General features: G+C 42.9%; 1 protein-coding gene across 2 annotated transcripts in view; it reads right to left on the bottom strand.

Annotated features, from left to right (window-relative positions):
- The window catches only part of LOC109917838 (ferroxidase HEPHL1-like), a 266,721-nt gene that overhangs the window by 193,940 nt on the left and 57,690 nt on the right, over positions 1-15,091 (bottom strand). For both annotated transcript variants that reach the window (XM_048598134.1, XM_048598135.1), the window contains exons 11-12: positions 2,850-3,062; positions 2,125-2,332 (exon numbers count right to left, since the gene is read on the bottom strand). In XM_048598134.1, coding sequence (XP_048454091.1) covers positions 2,125-2,332; positions 2,850-3,062 — 421 coding nt within the window. The remainder of the gene's footprint in view (positions 1-2,124; positions 2,333-2,849; positions 3,063-15,091) is intronic.

Here is a 15,091-nt window from a genome sequence, read left to right as displayed (position 1 = left end):
TTAACATTTTAAATTGACAGGGGAACCAAGGTGGTCTGTTTGCTGGCTTGGGGAAGGGGCTCCATTTGCCTCGTCTAGCATCAATTGGGCAGGAACAGGGGTGCGGTTCATTGTTGCTGGAAGTCAATCATGCCCTTGTGCCCAACAACTATGAATTCCCTTCTCCCTGCAGCCTCCCAACAACAAAAAAAAACTCTCACTGATGCAGCTCTTTATTGTTATGAAGCCCAGGTCTCCAGTGACATTTGTGATTGGCTAGCAGCCTCATGTGGGCAGGACTTCAGTGGCAAGTTTCCTTATTGGATGAGCAGTGCCTAATTAGTGATTGACCCAGTGAGATCTCTCACTGGTGGGTTTGGGGAGCTCATTTCCCCTGAAATCACCTGCCCCACTACTCACTGAGCAGAGCACTAATTCCTGGCCTTTATTTACATTTATATTTACATTTATAAGGACCGTAAAAAAGTACAGAATGTTGTGTGCACAGCCCAGTCAAAATGGAAGCCAACCTTCCATCCATGGACTCTATTTACACAGCTCAGTGCTGCGGAAAGACGGCCAACATCATCAAAGACCTCCTATGACCTCTTCCGCCAAGCAGAAGATACAACACACGCACAAGCAGGTTCAGGAACAGCTTCTTTCTGGCCATTATCAGACTGTTGAATGGACTCTAGCCTCAAATAATATAACCTGCAATGTAATTTGTAAGCCTTTAAGTCTTCTTGATCTGTACATCCTTTGCCTGCTGTGATCTGCCTGTACCACTTGTAAACAAAGTTTATCACTGTATTTCGGTATACGCAACAATAAAAAAAATCAATATTTAACATTGATATTTTTAGAAATATTACATGTAAGCATGGAAGCAATGCCAAGGTCTACATCAGAAGCACAAACCCTGACTCCATGACTACTGTTATACCATCTTCATCTGCTTCATCAATGACATGTCTATGTTACAAGATCAGAAATGGGATGTTTGCTTATGATTACACAGTGTTCCACACCATTTACAGCTCCTCAGATGCTGAAGCAGTCTATGCCCACATATGGCAAGACCCAGATAATATTCAAGCTTGGTTGGTTAATAGCAAGTAACATTGACAAATGAGCATATGAATTAGGAGCAAAAGTAGTCCATTTGCTGGCTCTCAAATTTTCTTTCTCATTTAAATGTTTTGTGTGTCTCCATCCAGTTAACACTGCAAACAATTCTAGCTGTATGATCCAGCCTTTGGGGTTCCAATTCTGGAGTCCTAAAACACATCTTACTCTCTTAGCTCCAAAAGAGCATGAAGTGCCTCACTCCAGACTTTTGGTAACTGCCTCCTGTGGCCCTCTATTTGCTGTCACTCTCTACCTTCAAACACCTTCTCAAAACTTAGTTTTATAATCTAGGCTGTGGTCATTCCTCTCTGTTGTTCTTTCACTGGTATCCATTTCATTTCACAAATGCACCTTGAAACTTGGGAGCATACAGACATAAGAAATAGTAATTGAGTAGGTTGTACAGCCCTTTGAGCCTGTTCTGTCATTCAATAAGATCATGGCTGATTTTCTATCACAACTCCACCTTGCTGCAATATTCCATATCCCTTGATTTCCTTAGTATCCAAGAGTAGAGGTCACCATAATGCTCCCAATCATACAAAAGTTCCATATCGCAGATATATTGAGGTTGTGGAAGATCTAGGGCTAATTCAGGTGCCTGGAAGACCTCAAATATACATTTGTAGACATGAAAACAAGAGCTGATATTATCAAAGAGGAAGTTCAAGAGTTTTCTTAGTCACAGAACAAGAAATAATAGTAGATGGAAGATGAGACCAATAGCATTGAAGATATAATACCAGCATCCATAGTAAAAATAAAAGTTAGAGATTCACAACTTATTCTCATTTTTGCTCCAACTGTAGGCAGCTATTATTGAACTAACTTTATTTACACCTCCCCAACAGAGTGAGCAATATGATGAAATGCTCAGCTCTTTCAACATTGAGCATCTCCAGCTCTCTGGCATAGATAATTCCAAACTTTCATAACTTTTTAAATATTAGAGTTTCCTATTGTTTGAATTAAATCTTGAATGAATGAATATTGTGAACGAAAAATTAGTACCACCTTTCTTCTTTCGTTGCATTGTGTCTTTCCAGCTCCCAGCTCCTGTCAGGACAATAGTCCCACTCAAGTTCCACTGCAGCAATGTAGTATGTTCGAATTGTTTCATAAACCTGGTCTGGGACACTTTTATTGCAGTTTTTAACATGATACATTTGTTTCATTCCACCCAAATAGTGATCAGCTGTTCGGCAGATGACCTTAAAAGTACCTGAATTAAATATTTTAATTTGAAATTTTAAGGAGTTCAATGTAACAAACCTTGAAAAGAATAGTTCACTTAACTTCAAAGCTGGAATTAAAACTTTGCAGCTGTGATTCTAGTCTAGTACCCCATTCCTTCACTCTTACACTACCAAGTTGAAATCCAAAAATATTTCCATTTTGTTGAACATAATTTTGTCTCCAATGAAGAATTTAGCTATATTCTGATCTTTAATTTTAGATGTGAGGTCACATTATAGAAAATTTGTACACGAGGCAATCATAGAACCATGGAATGTACAGTACAATGGCATTTATTCCATACAACATGCATGTACTGAATCTTTGCTAGTAAAATCCAGATCTAATTCACTGCCCTGCTGTCTCTCCATAGGTCTGGTGTTTTTTCTATTTGTAATATTCATTTAATTAACTTTTAAAGTACAAAGTGTAATGCACAAGAAGCTAGATCAATAATGATTATTTTAGCAGTGAAGGCAGGAGGGAGAAAGAAGAACTCATACCAATATCGTCAGGCTGCATGAAGACTGTTGCAGAAGTATGAGGAAACACACTGAATACATCATGGGTGGTCCCCCTGAATTGTACTGTGTTGCCTTGAAAATAGATTCCATGCATGTCGATTTCAGTGCCAAGTCCAATCAAATGCCATGAAACATTGTCACCCTTGCACATTTCTAGTCCAGGCAAGTTACCAAACATGTAGCCATTGATGGCTGGAAAATAAATATTATAATTGTATTATTACACAGCAAAAATTTCCAATATATTTACTTAGAGCCATAGCACAGGAAGAAGCCCTTTAGTCCATTGTGTTTGTGTCAATCATCAAGCACCTACCCACTTTGATGCCATTTCCCAGCAATAGGCCCATAGTCTTGTATGCTATGTCAGTTCAAGTGTTCATCTGAATATCTTTTAAGTGTTGTGATGACTTTTGCCTCTACCATTCTTTCAGACATTGACTTCCAGATAGCCAACCTATTCTGGGTAAAAACAGTATTCTATAAATGCCTCTAAATCTTCTGATTCTTACCTTAAATCTATTCCTCCTAGTTAATGGCCCCTCTGTGAAAACAAAAAAAAACCTTTCCATCTACCCTTTTTTGCAGACAGACCCTGAGCTTCCAGTTGCCTGCCACTTCAACATACCACCTTGTTCCCTGGCCAACATCTCTATCTCAGTCTTGCTGCAGTGTTTCAGCGAAGCAAAGCTCAAGCTAACAGAACAGCACCTCAATTTCTACTTGGGAATTCCACAGCCTTCTGCACTTAATGTCGAGTTCAACAATTTCAGGGTTTGAGGTACCTTCTCCCATGTCCTTACTCCAACCCCTACATACCAGGCATTATTATCACATGGTCTGCTATTACACACTAACCATTGTTAGCCCCTAACAGTCCCATTAGGAGCTATTCGTTCTCCTAAGCTGACAGTTATTCTCTCCTGTATCTGGCCAACTGTGTTCCTCTCCCTTTAAGCTCTATCTCCACCTATTGTTCACTCCTTAACCCCCTACTCCCATCCTATCTTCTGCATAAAAAACAACTTTTTCCTCGTTACCATCAGTTCTGAAGAAGGGTCACTGGACCCAAAATGTTAAGTCTGATTTCTCTCCATTAAGACTGCTGAGTTTTTCCAGCAATTTATGTTTTAGTTGTTCATTATACATGGATTCACTGCTCACAGATCTGTGTACATGCAAGGTTAGCACAGACAAATTCTTTTTCCCCTAATTGATAGGTCCCAACAGATTATGCGGTCCTTCATAGCAGATTGGGGATTTCTATTATACCACCACTGGTGTTTTGTGTTATCCCCAGGATGTCCATGCCCTGATTCTCTGCACACAACAAGGATTTGGCCAAATCACTTTTCTAAGCAGGAAATGCAACAGCCAATTTGCACGCAGCAAACTCCCAAAAATAGCAAATAAATACCAAAAGAACTGCGGATGCTGTAAATAGCAATCCCAAAAATAGCAATTTGATAATGACCAGATAATCTGTGATTTTGGTGATGTTGATTGAAGGATAAATATTGGCAAGAAACCAGGATAATTCTGCTATTTTTCTTTCATACACTGCAGGCAGACAGAGCTTTGGTTAAATGTCATATTCAAAGAGGCATGACAATGTAGCACTCTCAAAGTGCTGCACTGGAGTGTCAGTTTACTGTTTTGAATCCACAATCTCTGACTCAGAGAAAGAATGCTATCAAATGAACCATTACGGAAACATTAAACCAGTGTGGAAACAGGCCCTTCGGCCCAACAAGTCCACACCGACCCTCAGAGCATCCCACCCAGACCCATTCTTCCATGCATCTGGAAGTTCAGGGTCTGTCTGCAAAAAAGGGTAGACGGGAAGTTTTTTTTCTTTTCACAGAGGGGGCATTAACTAGGAGGAATAGATTTAAGGTAAGAATTGCCCACAGTGTTCAGGGATGTGTCGATTAGGTGGGTTACAGGGAAAAGGCATAGGGGAATGGGTCCTGAGTGGGGTGCTGTTTGGAAGGTCGGTGTGGACTTGTTGGGCTGAAGGGCCTGGGATTCTTCAGAATAAAACATCTGCCCACAAAAAAGTCTCTGAGTTTCCCAATGCCTACCATTTTAACACCACCTTCTTCCTTGGCCAACATCTCTGTCTCAGGCTTGCTGCAGTGTTCCAGTGAAGCTAAGCACAAGCTGGAAGAACAATACCTCATTTTCCACCTGGAGACCCTGCAGCCCTCTGAACTCAATGCTGAGTCCAATAATTTTAGGACCTGAACTCCCCCATGTCCTAGCCCCCTTCCACACACACAGCAAGCCTTTTTATCACATTGTTTGCCATTACACACTACCTGTTGATAGCCACTAACAGTCTCCATTAACAGCTATTCACCCTCCCGGTGAGATTGTTATCAACTCCTTTGTCTGTCCAACTGTTCTTCTCTCTCTTTGGGCTCTAACCCGACCTATCGTTTACTCATTACCCCCTCCCCCCATCCTATCTTATTCATATAAACTGACATTTTCCTTGCTACCATTAGTTCTGAGGAAGGGTCATTGGACCCAAAACATTAACTTTGGTTTCTCTTTGCAGATGCTGCCAGACCTGCTCAGCTTTTCCAGCAACTTCTGTTTTTGTTTCACATTTACAGAATCCACAGTTCTTTTGGTCTTTTTTTACGTCCAGTCTAATGTCTTTGCTGATTTATACTAACACATTTCAAAGTATGCGTAACATTATTGCAGAATATATTGTATTTAAATTCAGAGTCAGTAGGAAAATGGAAAATGGTACTGGTTGCACCGATTTCTACCATGGCCCATGCCAAATGTCATCTGGCATCCACTTAAAGTATATAAAAATAAGCAGATTATGATGACATTCAATACCTAGCACTGATTTGACCCCTCACCTGCCATTTTCAGCTTTACTACTCTAGTTTTCATCCCTCATAAATACAGACAGCTGAACATGTGCTCAGATAGATGGGAATCCCCCAACAAAAAGAGGTCATCATCCAACGTTGAATTTTGTTCCTGGTTGTTTTCTACTAACAGTTGTTGCATTTTTGGAAGCGTCTGAAGGAGATTCTGCAGGAGAGCAAGGGCTCTGAATACATCAATTGCTAAAGTAGTCACCATTGGATTTCAGCATCAAAGAGAGATCGCGCAGACACAGTAAAGAGATGAGCTGCTCATAAAAGGAGACTGAGGTGGAGGGGAGAAGGGCTCTTAATAAGGGGCCCTGCCCTTTTAGGGTTTTCAGGAAGGAGAAATTCTATCTGCACCTAAGTCAGAGACATTACATGTAGTGGCCATGCTTTACCAAGGTTGAGGTCCTGAAATGAACCCAGATTTGTAGTCTCACAACAAAGAATACACAGTGCTGTCAGTGCCTGTGAAGGAACTGTCCGTCTCAATTTCTTTGCAAGTGGAACTAGATTAATAGATTACATCACGATAGTCTTTAAGTTTATTATCTGTTACCGCATTCAAGAATTGTAGTTACATTTATATAGCACCAGTCATGAAATCTCAAAATGCTTTACAGATAGTGAAGCCCCAAGTGCAGTCACTGTTGTTAAGGAGGAAACACTGCCAGTAATTTGAACTCAGCAAATTTCCTGCCAACAGCAATGTGACAATGATCAAATATTTTACCATCGTGATTTTGACTGATAGCTAAATTAATTGAGACCAAGGGAGATGGCTTTTGTGGTGCAGTGGTAGTGACCCTACCTATGAGCCAGGAGGTCTAAATTCAAGTCCCACCTGCTCCAAAGGTGTGTAATCTCCAAACAGGTTGATTAGAAAATATCTAAAGGCCAAGAGATAATGTCCCTGCCTTTCTTTAAAATAGAGCCATGACAACTTTCACATTCATCTCAGAGGACAAACAGTGCCTTTTAGCATCTCATCTGAGGGAAGACCTTCTAATTGTGCAACACTCCTTTAGTATTATACTGTTGTATCAGCCTTGATCTTTGTGTTCATTGAGACATTGAGGTCATACCTTCTGACTTCTGACTGTGAGGCAAGAGTGCTACCAACTCAGCCACGACAACAGAGGCTCCACTTGGTTGCAGAGGAAATATCACTCCATTCTCTCTGAACATAGAGAAACAGGAGGAACATACACATGACTGCAACAGGATAGTGGGCTCTTCAAAAGTGTTCTGGAGGAGTCTTCCTGTATTCAATGGTGCAGATGCTCCAATACGTGGTGGTCTCATCATCCTGGCCACCATGAGAGCAGAACTCTCACTCATTCACTTTAGTGACCCAATTGTGAAGAGGAGGAGAGGGAAAGGGAGGTTAAACTAGCACATACATATTCTAGAGATGATGTTCCCAACAATAAAGCATTACAGGAGTTAACATAAGCATTTCTGCATCTCATAAAACATCATGTTGGAGGCAAACTCGCACCAGAACATCCCTCCTGTCAATTTTTTGCACTAAGGAATCCACAGTGCAGCAACTGAAAACCTTGGATGGTGCTGTTTGGTTTGTTGCACTCTTTCTGCAGCTTTTTATAGTTTCAGTTCCTGATGGGCCAGAGTAGTACTGGTTTGCTGTAAATGGTGCTCTTCTCATTCAAACTGAGATGGTCATGCTGATTCTTACGTTTATGTACAAATCGATCAAGTACCATCAGGTTGCTGAAGATGGCAGTTCTCCACTTCTAAAAGGTAATAAACACCACAGCCACTTAGAATTAATTAATCTACTTCACCAACAGGAAAACCATTCTTGTACATCAGTAATTTAAAGAATAATTTTGAAAGATGAATTCCACGCCCCAAGTTATTTTTGCAGCAGTTGCTGATAAAGACATTGGTGGAGATCTTGAAAAATTCTCCATCAGTGAGAGTGCAGTGCACAGCAAAATGTGTGTGTGAGGGGTTGCAAAATCATTAGCAATGTACATAAATGGAGTCAAATCAGCTGATCCTAAGGAAGCCTAAATCAGAAAACGATGTACTCAGCACTTCCAGATAATCACGGTGTGATCCATTATGAACCCCATGAACAAAGAACAAAGAAAATTACAGCAGAGGAACAGGCCCTTCGGCCCTTCAAGCCTGCGCCGATCCAGATCCTCTATCTAAACCTGTCGCCTATTTTCCAAGGATCTGTATCACTCTGCTCCCTGCCCATTCATGTATCTGTCTAGATACATCTTAAATGACACTATCATGCCCACCTCTACCACCTCACTGGCAACGCGTTCCAGGCATCCACCGCCCTCTGCGTAAAGAACTTTCCACGCATATCTCCCTTAAACTTTTCCCCTCTCACCTTGAAATCGTGACCCCTAGTAATTGAGTCTCCCACTCTGGGAAAAAGCTTCTTGCTATCCACCCTATCTATACCTCTCATGATTTTGTAGACGTCAATCAGGTCCCCCCTCAACCTCTGTCTTTTCTAATGTAAATAATCCTAATCTACTCAACATCTCTTCATAGCCAGCGCCCTCCATACCAGGCAACATCCTGGTGAACCTCCTCTGCACCCCCTCCAAAACATCCACATCCTTTTGGTAATGTGAGGATCAGAACTGTACGCAGTATTCCAAATGTGGTCGACCCAAAGTCCTATACAACTGTAACATGACCTGCCAACTCTTGTACTCAATACCCCGTCTGATGAATGAAAGCATGCCGTCTGCCTTTTGACCACTCTATTGACCTGCATTGCCACCTTCAGGGTACAATGGACCTGAACACCCAGATCTCTCTGTGCACCAATTTTCCCCAGGGTTTTTCCATTTACCATATAGTTCGCTCTTGAATTGGATCTTCCAAAATGCACCACCTCGCATTTGCCTGGATTGAACTCCATCTGCCATTTCTCCGCCCAACTCTCCAATCTATCTATATTCTGCTGCATTCTCCGACAGTCCCCTTCACTGTCTGCTACTCCACCAATCTTAGTGTCATCTGCAAACTTGCTAATCTGACCATCTATACCTTCCTCCAGATCATTTATGTATATCACAAACAACAGTGGTCCCAACACGGATCCCCGTGGAACACCACTGGTCACAGTTCTCCATTTTGAGAAACCTCCTTCCACGACAACTCTCTGTCTCCTGTTGCCCAGCCAGTTCTCTATCCATCTAGCTAGTACACCCTGGACCCCATGCGACTTCAATTTCCCAATCAGCCTACCATGGGGAACGTTATGCTGGGAAGGATGTCAGCTCAGGCAAATTGTGTATACATCAGAAGTTTTTGACATGGAAAAATTGTGACACCAAACAGCCATTCCAACTGATCTGATACATGTTCTGGAAATTTAGATATGTACATCCAGAGAATGCTTCAGTCATCATTTTCACAAACATTGCTGCATCTTCACACAGGGTACAAGGGGTTTCGTGAATTGTGAACTGCAATAGTCAAGGATGCTGCAGCTGCAGTGCCTCTGGATCTGCAACAAGAAAGCCAAATGGAGCAGAGACAGTAGTGAGGGGATTCTCTGTACAGAAGGTAGAGGAGGAAGGCTGTTCACAAAGGGTCCTAAACACTGTAGCTGCTCAAGAAACACCTTTACCATTATCTCAGCAGTGCCTGAGCCACTTCAGATACAATAAGGAATTGGTTGCTGAACTATGTCACCTCCTTCAAATCAGACTCCAACTTCAGAACACGGGAAGACAATGCAGCTGCCTCCCCACACATCTCCACAACTAGATCATTCTAGGCATGAGCAAGTGTTGTAGATACATTGTGAACTTATCCCAGAATGTCATCCATCACTGCATTCAAATGTGATGGAGCATCCATGTCATGTTTAGAACAGAGTCAAGTTTATCAGTTTCTCTCTTACCAGAGAGAAGCAGAAAAAGTGAACATGTGGTTTTGTTACAGTAGCAGAATTCCTAATGGTGCAGGAGGCTTTTAACAGCAGATACATGGCTTTGCAGGCACCACATGGAAACAGGGAGCAGTAGCAGAACTTCAAGAACTTTACTACATTAATGTATAACTGGTGTATTTAATCATAGAATGCCTACAGTGTGGAAACAGGCCCTTCAGCCCAACAATCCACACTGACCCTCACAGCATCCCACCCAGACCCATCCTCCTATAACTGGTGAGGCTAGGTGGATTGGCTATGCTAAATTACCCATAATGTTCAGGAATGTGTAGATTAGATGGGTTATCATAGCATCAGAGAATCCCTCAATGTGGAAACAGGCCATTCGGTCCAACAAGTCCACACCACCCCTCTGAACAGTATCCCACCCAGAAGCATTCCCCTACCCCTGATTTCCCCATGTCTAACCCACCTAACCTAAACATCCATGGGCACTATGGGCAATTTAGCATGGCCAAACCACCTACCCTGCACATCTTTGGACTGTGGGAGGAAACCAGAGCACTCGAAGGAAACCCAAGCAGACACAGGGAGAATGTCCAAACTCCATACAGACAGTCCCCAAAGGGTGGAATTGAACCTGGGCCCCTGGTGTGTGAGGCAGTAGTGCTAACCACTGCGCCACTGTGCTGTGCATCCTGGCAGCAACCACAAAGCTTTCATTCCAAGGCCGCATGCTGTATCTGTCATTTTGGAACCATCAGGAGAACGAGTGGGTAGTTGCATGAAGACATAGCTAATGACCATTCCTTCCATCAGCCAATATGTGAGGACAACCGATACGTAATGAGAGTCATGCTGCCAGCATAAACAATATGGAACAAATCATCGCTTTCTTACGGATATTAGTCTGGACAATTCAGAGGATCCCTACTTTACTGGAGAAGGTGAGGATCCAGCTTCAGATTGCACCACCTTAGCACAGGTGGCAGCAGTCTGGGCAGGGCACACATTGCCAGTAATGGGAGCCCACATGCTGTCTCCATGAGAAACCACATCAGGTTTGTGTTCTGGAGTGTGACTGACAGTATCCCCAGATTACAGCACTTCAGCAATCCAAGTAATCAGTTGGAGGACAAATTGCTGAAATCTACATAAGCCTCCACTGCTCACTTGCAACCTGGTATCTGCAACCATGATGGCAGCAGTTTGAACCTGTTTGGCAGAAATAATGGTCCTAACAACATCAATCTCAGTTTCCAATGCAACCCTGAGAAACAGGCTGGCAGCTGAATGTAACATGGTCAGGTTTACAAGTGTCATCATTGAGTAGACCACCAATTCCATGCTGGGAAGGATGGGCTCCAAGCATTGTGTCAATTGGAAGCCAACTTCTCTGCACTCCTTGGCATAGTGACTCTTGTCATGGACGTCTGCCAATGCATCAGCAAATTGGTGTATGTGTTCAATGTTCTTAACTTTGCCACCCATCAAAGCCCTCATCTAATTTCCCTGAAGCAGGACTATGTCCTCCTGAGGTGCTAGTATCCAAGTTGGTGGCTGCAAGTGTCAAAAATTGTGCTTTTTCGTCAGTGTTGTGCCGTTGCTCTCTGTCTTCCTCCAATGGTTGTTGTGGCAGGTAGCAGTTCTTGGGTATCAGAAAAACAATTAGAAAAGTAAGGTGAGGGGAAGGGGAAGTGTGAAGGAAAGCAAGAGCTGCATGGTTACATTGCCTGCAGTTTGTCACCAAGACAGTAGCATGAGGGTGAAGGGGAATTTTAAAAGGGGCATGAGACAGGAACATACCATCACCCTCAATATTCTGAGTGACATTGCATGTAACAGTGCCTTAGCTGGCCCCATGATGTGCAATTCCTCCACTGGATTTGGAAGATACAGGCATCCTGGTTCCCAAAAGAATCTGCTGGTCTCCCTTCTACTGTAGACCATCTTCTCCTTCAGGAAAGAAAGCAGAAAATTAACAATTGTGTTGTACAATGTTTAGATGATGTGCCTATGTTAGCTGAATAGCTGCAGCTTTTGGAGACTGACAGAAGTGCACACAAGGCTGGTATCATTGGAGGATGTATGATGGTGAGGTTGGAGCATCTGAATATTGGACCTAACTGAAAGCAGTATTGTGCATTGAATAACATGAGGCGCTGGTGTGTAGGAGATGTCCTTTAAATGTGTATTCACTGAGCTTGACCAACATCTTGAGGTCACTGAACTTCTTGCAGCACAGGTCTCTGGAGCCAAATTCCAGGACTGCACCTCTACCGCCACTTATTTCCATTTCCTTCAGAGGGTATGTCTCAATAGCTTTCTACTCACGTCCCTTCTCTCTTGCTGTTAATCTCCACCACAAAACCATCATGTATCACATCTGAGAACTCAGGAGCCCTCTCACTTTTGTGATGTTCCATTTGTTCTTCTACATGCAGCCAATTGCAAGCAGTCATCAACAGCTTCCGCAAAGGGTAGGTTGTTTTTTAAGAGATGCAGAACAGATGGGCACATGGTAACTATGGACATTGCTGAACCTACTGTGAAGGGTCAGTCAGCCAGAAGTGCAGGTCTCACTTGGCTGATCACTAAGGATAAAGTCGCCATAATCCCAGTGGTCCATCGGGTTGCTTTCTCATTAGAGAAAGATGACTGTGGTGAGTTTAACTTGATGGTCACAACAATTCAGGGGAGGGGCAAGGTTGAGAAGGAGGGACCTACATGGTAACCACATCTAGTGTGGGAATTGAACCATACTGTTGATGTCACCCAGCATCACAAACAAGCCATCCAGTCAACTAAGCTAACCAACCCCCGTCTGCTGAACACGACAATCGTGTTAGTGAGCAAACATCGTGAATGCAAATCACAAACTCCCTGCCCAAGAACTGGAGAAAATCAATTTTTAGCTTTTAATCTAACGATAATGATCATTTGCTAAGGTCAATGAAAATATCTTCTTTACCGTAATTACAAATTTACTATCAGCCATCATACACATGCAAGCCTAAAGGTGCACCAGCCTTCCAACCTGCCTTGATTCCCTACAATTTGCCTACCAACGTAACAGGTCCACAGCTGACGCCATATCCCTAGCCCTGCACTCATCCCTGGGACATCTGAACAACACAGACACCTACTTCAGACCCCTGCTCATTGACTATGGCTCCGCCTTCAGCACCATTATCCCTTCCATAGTGATCTCAAAACTCCAAGACCTTGGTCTTGGCTCCGCCTTCTGCAACTGGATCCTTAGCTTTCTGACTCAGAGACCGTAATCAGTGAAGATTGATAACTGCGCCTCATCCACAATAACACTCAACACTGGAGCCCCCCAAGGATCTGTCCTCAGCCCGCAACTGTACTCCCTGTCGACCCATGACCGTGTTGCCAAATTCTGAATGAACGTCACCTACAATTTTGCTGACAACACCAGTGCAGTAGACTGGATATCTTACGATGACGATTCAAAATACAGAAGGGAGATAGAGGGCTCGGTAATGTGAAGCAATGAGAACAACCTCTCTCTCAATGTTGGCAAAACTAAAGAACTGATCATTGACTTCAAAAAGAAAGGAGGAGAACACGCCCCCATCTATATCAATGGAACTGAGGTTGAGAGGGTAGAGAGCGTCAAATTCCTCAGCATGACGATAACCACCAACCTGTCTTGGACTTCCCACACTGATGTGATGGTCAAGAAGACACAACAATGCCTCTTCTTCCTCAGGCGGCTCAGGAAATTTGGCATATTCATAGGGACCCTCACCAATTTCTACAGATATACCATTGAAAGCATACTGTCCATGTGCATAACGGCCTGGTATGGCCACTGCTCTGCCCAGGACTGAATGAATCTACAGGATGTTGTGTGCACAGCCCAAACCACCATGGAAACTGACCTTCCATGGACTCCATTTACACAGCTCGCTGCCATGGAAAGGCTGCCAGCATCATCAAGGAGCCCTCGCTCCCCGGTAATGATCTCCTACAACTTATTCCATCAGGCAGAAATTACAGAAGTTTGAACACACACAGCAGCAGGTTCAGGAACAGCTTTGTCCCAGCCATTATTAGACTGATGAATGGACTCTCTAGCCTCACATAATGCTGATCTTGCTAACGTTGATCTCGCCTAGCACTCGCCCTGTGCAACGTAATCTGTATGCTTCTGTCTAAGTTTTTTTACAACCTTTGATCTGTATATCCTAGCTTACTATGATCTGCCTGTATTGCTCATAAACAAAGCTTTTCACTGTATTCTGGTACATGTGACAATCAATCAATCAATCAATGATGTCAGAAAGCAGTAAAGTTTGTTGAAAATGCCATGAAATAGCTTTCAATTACCCAAAGTGCTAAATGAGTATTGAAAGCATAAGCAGACTGATGATTCCAAAAGCAATGTTTTAAGAAATGTGTCACATTACTTAACACAAGATAATTAGAAAGGTTAATCAATAGGATACAAGGATAAAATTGATAGTTGAAATGTAGACATAGTAGCCCAAGAGTGAACAAATAATATCAAAAAGATTAGATGGTTAGCCTGTGGTCAAAGACCCAAAATACAGAGTTGGAGATAGCATGTGAGTTTGAGACCCTGCAGTGATATGGGCAAGCAGCCCACAAGAGAAATGAGGAAATATGAAGGAAAGGCTCACCAAGGTATGTACACCATACATAATAAACACTCTAGGAAATACATTGACACAGTTCTTGTTAATCTGCACCTTACTGTTTGCAGACAAACCATCAGCACAACATTTCATAGCACCCATTATTTTCTAATCATTCATGGGATGTGGGCATCCCTGGCTAGGCATGCACTTATTTTCCATCCCAAATGGCCTTTGGGAAAGTGGAGGTGGGCTACCTTCTTGAACTGTTGTAGTTCTTGGGCTATTAGGGCACCCACAGTACTATTAGCGAGGAAGCTCCAAAATCTTAATCCAAAAACAGTGAAGGAACAGCCATATAGTTAAAAGTCATGATGGTGAGTGGCTTGAAGGAGAATTTATGAATGATGGTATTCCCATAAATATGCTGCCGTTGTCCTTCCAAGTGGCAGAGATTTCAATTTGTAAGGTACCGTCAAAGGAGCCTCAGTGAGTTACAGCAGTATATCATGTAGATGGCATACATGGTTGCTTCTGTGCATCAGTGAAGGGGGCAAATGTAGAATGTGGTGGAATGCCAGCCATGTGGGCTGCTTTGTCCTTGAAAGTGCTGCAATCCTTGAATGTTGTGGAACGATACTTATGGAGGCAAGTGGAGAGTGACTCCTGATTTGTGCTTTGGAAAGAGTAGGCAGGCACTGGGAGTTAGTAGGAACTGCAGATGCTGGAGAATCTGAGACAACAAGGTGCAGGGCTGGATGAACACAGCAGGCCAAGCAGCATCATAGGAGCAGAGAGGCT

Source organism: Rhincodon typus, chromosome 6, assembly GCF_021869965.1.
Source record: "Rhincodon typus isolate 14 chromosome 6, sRhiTyp1.1, whole genome shotgun sequence".
Classification (NCBI taxonomy): Eukaryota; Metazoa; Chordata; class Chondrichthyes; order Orectolobiformes; family Rhincodontidae; genus Rhincodon; species Rhincodon typus.
Note: the sequence above shows the minus strand (reverse complement) of the source record. Positions and strands in the feature narration are given on the sequence as shown.